Genomic DNA, 12219 nt, shown 5'->3' on the forward strand with positions numbered 1-12219 from the left:
GAAGAAATTCCAACAGAGTAAGAAAACTACAGTTTCATCCAAATATGGAGAAAGCCTTTCTAACAGTTCACTTATGCATTTGGCCCTTCAATGGGTGTCTTCCCAACCTGTGATACAGCTTCTTCCCTCTTTCACAGGCTTAGTGGGACCAACTCCACAGATGCTCACAGAATTGGGATGCATACAAGCAATATCTCTTGGCAAACACCAGCCACAACACAGGCTTTGTAATGCCTGTCACTCATACAGACCCCACCAAGGACAGGATCCCCCCACGCTAGGCTCAAACCAGGGTGGAGGGCAGACTGTTAATGCATGGTAAGAATAACAGAAATGAGAAGAGGCAGTTACACTAAAGAAAGAGAAAGAAAAAAAGTGTATTTTCTGCTCTGCAAAGCCAGTGAGATTTTTTTCTTTCTGTAAATCCCAACTGCTTTCTACGGCAACTTAAATTGGATTACGGGGGATAAACATTGAGTGCAACCTGAGCCGAGGCAGATGGATGGAGCAGACAAAGACAGCAGTGGTACTGCAGGGCCAGGCCAAAGGTACTGTCAACAAGGTATGAGTGTGTGCAGGGAATGGACAAACCCCACTCAGTGACAGACACCTAAAATACACACTTTATTAACCCATTAAGTCTTAAAATGTCAGGCTAGCTCCAGCCATCTCAGTGATCTATCGCTCACTGTGACTTCTTTTTTATGAGATAGCCCTGGGGTCCTCTCAGCAAGTCAGACTGCAGCCAGCACAAACCCATCAATTACTTTTTTTTGGTGAAAATTAAGGAATTAGATGAATGCTCTGCATTTTTCTGCAAAGTGGTCAGAGTCTCAACACCATGCTGGGGCCCCATTCCCTGTGTAGGTGCTCTGGTGAGTTAGGTAGGATAAGGACCCTTGCATCCTGACACTGAACCAAGAGGGACTTTGACTCCAGAAAGATTGAAGATTTCAGGATTTAGCCTAACATGCAATCAGAAAAAAATCTTAATTAAATAAATGCCCCATCTTCCCCCAGCACCCCTGCACTCTTAGATAAAACAGCTTATTATTATATGTACAATAAAAGGAAGAATCAACATAATTACATGCCCTTCCCACAATTGCTGTCATTATAACAACCATCATTAAGGCCTGTGATTGGAGATAATCATGTTTGCCTCCATAAACATTCGGTCTGCATCCTCACTCCAGGCTGCTTGAACTGCAGGAGTGATGACGCTTGTAATTAGGACTGGTGTCCTCAGACACTTGCTGGAGTGGGGATGGACACTGGTCCTGGGGTTTCCTTGGGCTGGACTCAATAGGAGGACTGTGCCTTGAGGTGTGACACTGTGCAACTGATTTGCAACCTGTAGACACCTTACAGTGTCCAAAAGTACCCAAATTCCAACTCAACTCAGGTTTTTCTCATGGGATGCGTATCAGTCCTTGAAGAAAGCCCACTGCCACTTTCCTGGAGTTTCAGGGCCAACTAACCAGACATATGTGGAAAAGCGAGTTCACGCCACCTGCAGATTTGGGAGAAGCCAAGCTCTGTCTTTCACCTGTCTCAAAGGCAGACTCTGAACACAGAGCCCTCTTTTCCCGGGATGCTCAGGATGAGAGACAAAGGGACAGACACTCCCAGAGGAATCTCCATGGTGGGACAAGAAGGTTCCTGGTGCTTGCTCTAGAGGTCAGCTCAGCTGAGCCAGAGGGAGAGCACAGACAGAATAAAGAGGCAATAGTGGGGGAGAGGGCCCCAATTCCATCAGCATAAAGAACTGATTGCATTTAGCAGTGAGGCATGGAAATGATGCTGAAAAGTTTGAAGTAAAACACTCCAAAGGCCCATGAAAATAGTAAAAGTGCAATTAATTGTGAAATAGCAAGGAAATTGCTGAGGCTGTGCACATTCACTCAGGGAGTCTGAAAGCCCCATCCCTCTCCAGCAGCTGGCTGTGTATCCAAACCCTGCTAATCCCACACAACATCCCAGGTACCTCCCAAAATGGACTGTGAGGCAGTGTGGCTCACAGCCACTCCCTGCTCGAGGCAGGAACTGTACAACTCTGCTTGTGGCAGCTCGAGTTTGCATTTGGAGCTGGGGTGTCAGGCAGGCAGCTGAACAGCCTGCTTGTCTCGACGCTGGCAGCGCACAAGGGAAAACTGCTTTGCTTTCTGCAAAGGGATGGAAGGAGGAAGTGTGATTAGCTCTGATATAAAGGCCATAAGAAAATTACTGGAATCCTCATTCTACAAGTCTCCTTTTGAGAAACATTTACCATCTCCCTGAGCAATACAATATGTGACTATATGTGCAAATATTTAACAAAAACTACTTCCCCTATTGATCAAGCAGACAGGCATACTCAGAGAAACCAATTAGCACTTGTGCTTTTGAACCAAGAGATTTATTTAGCGCTGAGAGAAAGAACTTCGAATTAATGGGAAGCTTAAAAGACACTTTGAAGTACATTTAAAAAAAAAATAAGTTTAATTATTTTTTACTTGACACTGTGATTCACATTCAGGTCTTCAAAAGAACTTGCTTATACCCCTGTATTGTCCTTTTCCGTTTGGGAAACATGATTTTGGGTTTCCCTCCTGTGCTTCAGTGACTAATCTCACCGCTCTAATTAGCAGTGACATCCATCGCCAAGGACCTCAGTCACATCCTGGCTCATCCTCCTGGACCCCATCCAGACCCGCAGCCAACAGGGCCATCCCTGCCCTGGGAGCACACGCTCCTGACAGATGAAGCCCGTATTATTACTCCTGTTCTAGACAGGGAACATTAATCACAGAGGGATGAAATAAGCTGCCAACAGCCCACTCTGAGCTTGTGGCAAGGCGAGATACTGTGGGAGCAGTTGGATCCACCCTGCTCTTCCTGGTGCAGCATCGTCGGGAGCACTGCTGGGGAGACCAAGGTAGCACCAGCTCCTTTCTCATCACACCAACAGCACGACATCCACCTGCAAATTGCCTCACATCAGCACAAATTTGCCCTCTTCTGATTTACTGTGTTTATTCCCAGCATAACACAGCATAAATCAGCAGCACAACCACCACCAAGGATAACCACGCCAGTCCTGCTCCAGTAAAGCCAAAAGAAGATGCGCAGGACCAGAAGACTTTATAGTGGGATCCAGGTGAGTATCAGGACCAAAAACCTGGATGCAGGTTGGGCCATGCACATGAAAAACAGCTCCTGTTTTTCCAATGGTGGGTTGTTTTTCATTCAAATCCTTCTCCAAATGGGAGGATATGGAAGAAAGAGATATATGGACCTGAAAGATATTCTCCAACAGATTATAACAAGCTTCAGGCTGATGAAATTGGCAGCCTAAAAATCCAGCTGGTGTCCTCTTAAATCTCCTTGAGGCTGACCCAGACCCTAAGGAGAAAGCACTGCACTGCAGTAAAGTGCAAATTGGCTCTTTAGGGCATCCAGAAAATTTACATTTAAAGAAGAGGAGAATAGGCTGTAACAGGCCCCACATCTTGCTGGCAGTAAAGTTTACTAGCTCAGATTTTTTTATTCCCTTTCCTTTTGGACGGGAGGTTATATAAAGCGATTTTTCCATCAGAGAGCATAAACCACATCCACTAGTTAAACGACTGCAGGAGGTCTCTGACAGGGATAACACAACCTCTCAGCCACCTGACAGAGAACCCAAAAACAGCCAGCATCACTGCCCTCACTGAGGACACAGATTTTAGCTGAGGAAGGCAAAGAGCTGAAGAGCCAAAGAAGTTGCCCCAAATAATTTTCAAATGTTTGAGACCAGACTGAGCAAATCCCAGGAGGTCACTTGTTGAACACTGTGGAAGCTGGAAGCATTCACAGCACAAAGAGCCTTTCTAGGACAAGCTCCAAGTCCTTGTGGGTTCCCCCATCTCTAAAGAAAGCAGGATAAAACCTGTTGGTATAGCTGGAAAGGGCAAAGACCTTTCCTGAGCTAATTACCCACAGTAGCTCCATCCACAGTGAGGCATCCCAAGAGCATGGCAGCAAGCCGAGCATAGGATGTGCTGTTATTTGCACTCCCCACGTTTCACAGCCCTGACCAGATCACAGCCTCACCTCAGAGGGCATCAGTGACACAAACACAGAGCAGGAAACAACCGCACACAAGCAGAGAGCGAAGGCACAGCCAAGATGGGAAATGCTGTGCCAGAGCCAGGGTCGCTCCAGGCTTCAGCTCCTAAGGCTGCTCTAACGTAGAACAGGGGAACAGCCAGTTTCATTCCCTGACCCTGCAGGAAAGCATCAGGGAGGTAGCTGTACCCACAGCCGGGCCCTTGCACAGACCCAGCAGGAAATGGACTGCCCAAGTGGTGAGTGATAGTGCCCGTGGATCAGAGATGGTGGCTGGGATGATGGCACAAGGCTGCCAAAAGAGCGCCTTGGCATCACAGTGCCAAACCCCACCAGCCAGCACAGCCCTGCCACCAAGCCCTTGAATTTCATCTTGAATTCTGGCAGGCAGGGATGGCATCCAAGGAAAGGGAAGGAAAGGTCTTTCTGCAGGAGGAGAAGTTAGTGTGCACATGAAAAACTTTGAAACTCTTAATTGTATCCAGGGGATTCAAAGCAAACTCAGCACTCTCTGCTCCCCACCATCCCCTCCACCTTACCACCTCCCACCCTGAAATTCAGGATGGAGAATAGCATCTCCTTGTTCTTCTCAAGGAACCAAGCACTGCATGGATCCCTGCTCGCTCCAAAACCAGTGTCTTGAAACATGAGCTCTTCTCTCCCCTTTCATGTACTCTCAGGTTTCAGCAGCAACGACCCTTTTGCAAAAGCATCTTCACAGCTCAGCAGAACCATTCACCACAACCTGCATCCCCTGACTTGCCATCAGCTTCATCAACACAATTTCATGTGCAAGAACAACAAAAAAACCAGGCAGCAAATCCTTGACTCTACTCTGAAACTGGTTTTAAATTACCAACGCAGAGCAGGTCTGGGTTATTAAGTGACTGGGCTGCTCTCGAGTGGAGGGTGTGATGCAACAGTGACATCTGATATAATAGCAAGGCCAGATCAGTGTGCTCTGTGCTTTCCTCATACACTCGTCTATTTGCCTCTCTCGTCTCTTAAAATGCAATTATTGACATGTTCGCCTCCTTAACCATCAGTTTTATATGCTTGCCAATGACTCCTGAACATGTGTAAACAATTATTTTTATTTTCTTGCAAAACCAAAATGTTGGATATTCTTTTGGATAAGCAGACTCGAGTAGATTTTCATGAGCCCTGCTACATAATTTATTAGTTTCTAAACTCTGTAAAACTAAAAGCTCCACTAAAGTTCAAATAAGTTTGTGATTTCAAAGTAATTTTGAATGGACTATTCCTGTTTCTGACTAATGTTACTTGATTGATTTAAATGGGAATTCTTAATCTGCAGAGGGAGATTCTTGCATTGTTTAGTTATTTAAATAGAAGGAAAATATCCAGAGCCAGAAGCCCAGAAGTGCAAAGCAAGAAATATTGGGGGGAAAAGGGACAGAGAAAGGGACAGAGAAAAAAGCATCTGATCTGTCCCAGATCTGCTGCAGGCTGCAAAATGAAGCACATGGTCTGCTCATCCCATGGGTTTCGAGCAGAGTCTAAGGGTCGGTGAAGCAAGGGACTGGCACTGTATTGGGTCACTGCTTGGCACTTCACATGCTGTGACACAGGACCTTTGAGAAACAAGGAAATCAGAAATAAAAAAGTTCAGGCACCCAGAAAAGAGGGAGAGAGACTTTCTCATTTGCACACATAAAATGAGAGTAGTTTCGCAGCTCTCTGACGGGCAGTGCTGCTGCTGAGCTGCTCCACGCTAGCCCATGCCAGGCTGACAGCACATGTGCCAAAACTGGGATTGAAAAGGATGGAGGGGAGTGGGGAACCAGGCTGGAGTCCTGGATCTGGGACCCTCTGCCCAGATCCTCTCCCCTGGAACCCTCAGCTCCTAAGTGAACATGGGAACTGGGTCTGTGCAAGATCCAGAGCCTGGCAGGTAACAAGAAGAGGCACAGTTACACTAGCTTAGTATTATTTCTGACTCCCTTTCCAGGGAGTGGTGGGGCAGATCAGAAGGAGAGCAACCTGTCCTGTTGCCCCCCCTCTCAGCTTGCTTTATACGCTTCCAAAGTTTACTTTTGGCACCATGATGGCCCCAGCAGGCACCTGAGTACCACGGGTACGGGTGGCTGCACTCACAACCCTACACCAGCATCGCACCGAGCACAGGTCCCAAACGCGGTGCACACAGATATGGCTGTGAGATGCCTGCCCCATTTCATGGGCTGCCTGCTGCCTCCACGCGGGAAAATCACGTCCTGAGATTCTCCTGTTGAACCCCTGAGAGAGACGAAGCCCAAACGTGGGCTTGAATTTCATACACAGTCTCTGAGTGTTACTCGGGGAAATGATACCTGATACTCTCTATGTATATTAAGAAAAAAGACAGGGTATTATAGCAATTTAGGAGAAAGCAATCCTTTTCTTGCATCTGAAAAAAAGACAACAAAGCCATACAGAGTAGAAATTAGTGAAAGCTTATAGCTTCAATAATTTAGAAGTTAAGCCTACTTAAATATAAATGACGATGTTTAATTCCAAGGCTGTTACTGAGCAGAGCCGGGGAGCCTCTCGTATCCTATGCCTGTCTTTGAATGCCGGGCTCAGCAATAACAGACAAAAGCTGTCCACCACACAGAACAAAGAGATCCAGGAAATTTAAAAAAAAAAAAAAAGAAAGAAAATACTGTCTCGCTGCTGAGCCCACTCCAGCATGCTGACCAGCAGCTCCCAGTGCCTGGTTCACAGTCGCCAGACCAGCATTTTGGGGAGTTTGAAAACCACAGGGCTGGGAGTGGAGCATCGTGTCCCGCACAGCACGGCACTGCTCCGACACAGCATCCGTCCCCGCGGCGAGGCTGCTCCGGCGCTGATTGACACCGACGCGGGAGGGTTTATTAAACACAGCAGAGAGCACAAACACGTTACCTCGCTGTTAACCACGTCGAGAGCGCATAAATCCACTGAAGGGGGGAAAAAACCCTCGGAACCAAAAAACTTTGACAATGTAGCCGAACACTCCTCAGCGGGGCCAGCAAAACACACCTCAAAGTCAGGAGCCGCTGACCCGCTAAGGCGCAGCACAAACAAACACACAGGGCAATTTGGACAGCAGCAGGCGAAAACCTAGACACAAATTCAACTTGCTAAAGTTCTGCTTTCAAGTATTCACTTCGTTTCCTTGCCTCCCTCCCTCCAGGAAAAAAAAAAAAAAAAAAAAGTACTTTTTAAACCATCCTCATTGTACTACGCAGGAATCTCAACATAGTAACAAGACCTGCTTCATTACATCCACTTTACAGGTCACTTCTATTTTGTGTGAGTTACACTGGCTTCTCCTCCTCGCGCGTCTGCTACGGACCACGTGGCGAGATTTATGATACTACTAACCCACAGCCTTGCTTCCTAAACACCCCAGCAGCTAATCTTTGATAAATCTAACACACACTTTTCTCCCTCTGACCATGCTGGGCTGCTTACAGGTTGTCTTTTTTTAGCAATTCATAAAATAATCACAGAATGGTTTGGGTTGGAAGGGACTTTAAAGACCATCTCGTTCCAACCCCCCCCCGACAATAGGCAGGGACACCTTCCACTAGCCCAGGTTGCTCAGCTCCTACTTTTCCTTATCTGTAAGGCTACTAAGAGACACAAGAACAGAATCCACACGAATATTTTGCTGCAGAACAGCATCTTTCTCAGATTAGACCTATGCTTAAGTAGCATCACCAGCAGAAGAAAAACCCTGCCATTTATCAGCAGGACACGTGCACAGTAGGTCCAGGGAAAGCTCCCTTTGATGTTCTGTAGTTCGGCCCTGGTTCGGTGGACTGCGTTACCAATGTGGACAGAGTTGGCATTACAGGAGAGCACAATATACTTGCAGGTCTGAAGTTGCTCGCCCTCATCCCTGCAACTTGTCTCCCAACATCTCTTCTCTGTCGCTATCGCCTTTGCTGACGAACGCGACGCGTCCGTCGGGCGCTGCCTCCCGCTCCCACCGCGGTGACGATGCCAGCTCTTAGGATCCGGGAACGGCTGGATGCCCAGCCACGCCACTGCCCCGGCAGCCATCACATCCCTCCCCAGAGCTAGCGGTGCGGGCTCGAGCTCCACAAACACCACCGTCCTTCCCTAGAGCCCCCCGCACAAGGGGTTTCCAACTGGAAGCACAGCTCCCAGGGAACACTTCGGGATCTCTGCGGGTGAAGGCGCTGGATGGGCTGGTGCGGAACTCCGCAGCCCCAAGCACGTCTCCCGCTCGCCCTCCCGGGGGTACGCGCCCTGTTCCCGCCGAGGGTTGCTGACCCGCAGGGACCCCCACGCCGCACCGGCGGACACATGCGGAGCTGTTCGGCCCCGTTCAGCGCCCGCGGCGGCCCGGAGCCACGGGGACGGGCTGAGAGCGGGGCTGCGAGTGAACGCGGACGAGCGAGGCGAACCGGGACCGGCGGCGGGGATGGGGAGGAACAAGGGGACTGAGGACAAGCAATGCCGCGGCCACTTCGGGGGTGATGAGGGGACGCGAAGTGCTGGAAGGACAGACAGACGGACGGACGGACGGAGCGGCCGCGGGGCGAGGGCGGCGGGGAGCGGCGCCGGTGCCGGGCGCGGCGGCGGCAGGTCCGTGTTCGCCCCCCCGCCCGCTGCCCCAGGCCAGCCCGGCTCTTACCTCCGCGGCAGACAAGGAGCAGTAACCCCAGCAGACAGGCGGGCAGCGCGGAGCCCGGCGGAGCCATGGCATCCCGGGCAGGCACGCTCGCCTCCCTGCGCCCCACGGGGACGAAGCAGCCCGCCGGCAGGGAGGGAGGGGACAAGGGAGGGCGGTCAGGCGAGAACCACCCCCAGCTGCGGGGCAGGGGGGAAGGAACGGGAAAAAAAAGGGGGAAAGCGGCTCTCAGCGGTGCTGCCCTCGGCGCGAACACGCCGCCGCGCCGGGCGGGCGGGGGGCGGCGCTGAGGGAGCGGGGCCGCCGGCGGGCGGGGGGCGGGCAGCGCCTTGCGCCATCTTGCGCATTCGCCGGGGCGCCGGCAGCGCCGGCCGGGCTGAGGGGCGGCCCCGTGAGGGGGCACTCCGCGCCCGGGACCCGCGAGGAGTGTGCAGGGATCCTCAGGGGTCTGCCTTCACCGGAACCCCCTCACGGGGCTCCCGTCACAGAGCTCCCGTCACAGAGCACCTCTCAAAACCCACTCACGGGTCCAGCTTCACAGATCTCCCCCTTGTGTCTCGCTCACCAGAGCCCCTTCACGTTTCTCCCCTCACAGGAGCCCTCTATTCAGACCCCCCTCATGGGTCTCCCCTCACTGGTGCCACTTCACGGGGCTTCCTTCACAGGGCTCCTCTCACCAGTGCCACCTCACGGGGCTACCCCCTCACCGGAGCCGGTTCAGGAGTCTCCCGTCATAGGTCTCCCCTTGTGTGTCTCCCTCACCAGAGTCCCCTCAAGGGTCTCCTCTCACTGATCTCCCCTCACCGGTTTCACTTCCCGGGGCTCTCTTCAGAGAGCTCCAGGGATTACTGGGAACATCGGGGGCTTTCCCTCACCTGTCTCCCCTCACTGGGGCAACCTCGCAGGAGCTCTTCTGAGCTGGGCTTATCCCCCCTCTGTGCTCCTTATTTTAATGCTATCCTAAAGTGACTTACCCGAGTCAGTAATGCAGGTGTTGGACCAGCTTGCTCACTCTGGAAAAGTCCCCATGAGGAAGGACCCAGTAAGGGATGAGTCTGCTCCTAAATCCTGCCACAGCAGGATTATTTGTCTGCCCTCCTGGCATGAAATGAGGATAACGTGTCCTTACCTGGCTCTCAGCCCCAGCACCCACACAATATTTTGTGCCTTCCAACTGATCCTACCCTGTGCCTTGGCCCATGTTCTCCACAAACATAACTTGTATCATCACTGTCAGCAGTAAAAGCCATCTCTGCAAGGACAGCTCCGTGTTTTGTGGTGTTTGCTTGGCAAAAAAAGAACTAAAATGAAATAAAAGTCGATCCTAACTAATTTCTTTCCTCAGACTAAAACCAGATTTTGTGGACCAGGTTACTAAACCCTGTAACCATTCCCAGAAATCTGGTGAAGAACCCCTTGTGAAGAGGAGCAATGCGAGGCTCCCTTGGATGGTGCACCCCTGAGTGTGTTGGAGTCAGCTAATGGGGAAAGAAGACGTCACTACATCTGCTCCACATTAAAGCTTCCTTCATTTAGTGGAGGGCTGAGCTGTACGAAGTTGCTTTCAGCTGGGGAAGAATTTGCTCTGGCTCCGCCAGCCTCTTGGTAACATCTGAATTTCTGCACTGTCCCTGACCTTTTGGCAGCAGCCGTGCTCTTGCTCCGACTCCCTGGCTCCTGCCATGGGGCCCCATCAGCGTTTCTCTAACGCTTGAAGCCATCATGGACTTGTGGCAACTAACACTGAGGATGGCTTGTGGGAACTAATAATTCCAAGAGAAATTAAGCACTGTGTGCTTTACAGGGCTCTTTTCCCTGTGAACCACAGATTTTGTGCGCTTTTGCTGCCGAGTGCCCTGGCAGGACCCAGGGGCTGGGGGAGGTAGGTACATGTTTAGGCTGTTACCAAGTTCATCCCCACATCTTGTAAATGACACTGGTGAAGCACTTGTGGCACATTCAGAAATGATCCACTGCTGCCAAACAATAGGACTTGTGTGAAAAGCCATGAGATCTTTTAGGGAAAAGGCAGGTTTGGGGCTTTTGGAGCCACCTAAGAGCAGGAATTCAGAGCACTCACGTTTTTCTATGCTCTGTAAGCATGAGGGCTTAGAAAAGTTGCTTTGTACTGGAGGCAGGAATTTGCTTATCACACTGCGAGCAGAAATTGGAGCCTTTGGAAAAGCAGCAGGATTACAGGAGGGACGGTGTCCAGCCCAAACTGAGGCTCCAAACCCTTTCCTGTAGAGCAGTCGATGGGTCCATTTCTCCATCCCCCTTGCTGCTGAGGGGCACAGGATCTGTCTGTCCATCTGCCCTTCCTCTCCACAAGGTTATCCTCCAGGAGAGCTGCCCTCAGAGGGCATCACTCACCCCTCAGTCCTTGCACAGCAAATTTCCATCAGCTCCAATCGTGCTCCTGATTTACACCAATTAACTGCAAACGGAGGTCCCCAAGACACCATTAGTAGTTTCAGCGGATGAAGGGGGAGATTAACTTGTCTGAATTCACTCAATTTATTATTCTATACGTAATTGTGGTTAGCCTGCCTGCTAACAGCCTGGGAGCTTTTCCCTTACATACATACATGCAGGGTTTTAGCATCTGTTTCACAGTCAGTGAGCAACAGGGAGCAGGAGCCAAAATCGTGGCACCCACTTTGAGGCACTGAGCCCAAAGCCATGCCAGCAGTGGTGGGACAACCCTGGGACCTGCTTCTGGAAGCTGTTGCCCCAGCAGAAACTCTTTTCTCTGTGTCTGTTGAGGTTCTGTGACACAACCCTGGCCACCTCTCTGCATTACACATCCCATTGTCTTGTGCTGTGCCGTGTTCCAGAGGGCTGAGCTGGGCCACACTCTGCACCAGGCAATTGTAACTCACTGAATTACCTGAGACCACGAGAAACCCAAGCCCACTGTAGTGGTATTTCCAGCTGCATCCTTGCACAGTATATCGGGGTGATAAAGGTTGGGAAGAGAAAGAAACACAACCAGACACTTTGCTCTTCACTTCTCTCCTGTAACAGCCATGTCCATCTATCTCTGCCATCCATTCCATCCCACCATGTCTCCTCTCAGCAGCCTCCAACCAGCATCCTATGCTGTAAACTAGGAGCTGGAAGAGTGATTTGCAGTCACCCATCACCCCCTCCAAAATCCTTCCTTGCTTGTTTGTGGGGTTACCTATCATTAGGAGAAAGACTCATCAGAGCTACACAGTCTGACAGAGTTGCCTTCAACCACTATCAGAGGACACTGTGCTAAGTGCAGATTTATTACCTCTGTAATGCAGATAAAATAAGATTTTATGGCTCTGTAGTTGTGGCAGCATAAAGTAATAATGGAAGATATGTACTGAAGTAGGGAATGCATCCCAGGAAAGAAGGGAGATGCACAGGAGGTTAATGGTGTGTCCTTGGGCACTGGCAGGTATCCTCTCGTCAATCTCGCTGGACACAAGCCATCGAGTGCTCAGCCCAGT

At 50.5% G+C, this 12219-nt stretch overlaps 1 protein-coding gene across 2 annotated transcripts in view; it reads right to left on the reverse strand.

The window, feature by feature from the left end:
• IGDCC3 (immunoglobulin superfamily DCC subclass member 3) overlaps nucleotides 1-8959 on the reverse strand; it is a 102471-nt gene extending 93512 nt beyond the window's left edge. Inside the window, exon 1 of one of the 2 annotated variants that reach the window (XM_042039382.1) lies at nucleotides 8741-8959. In XM_042039382.1, the coding sequence (XP_041895316.1) occupies nucleotides 8741-8807 (67 nt within the window). In that variant the 5' untranslated portion in view covers nucleotides 8808-8959. The remainder of the gene's footprint in view (nucleotides 1-8740) is intronic. The other variant, XM_042039383.1, reaches the window with a different exon arrangement.
• Nucleotides 8960-12219: the final 3260 nt, after the last annotated feature.

Source organism: Corvus kubaryi, unplaced genomic scaffold, assembly GCF_017639235.1.
Source record: "Corvus kubaryi isolate FWS band 111438036 unplaced genomic scaffold, C.kubaryi_AGA036_p1.0 37394, whole genome shotgun sequence".
NCBI lineage: Eukaryota > Metazoa > Chordata > Aves > Passeriformes > Corvidae > Corvus > Corvus kubaryi.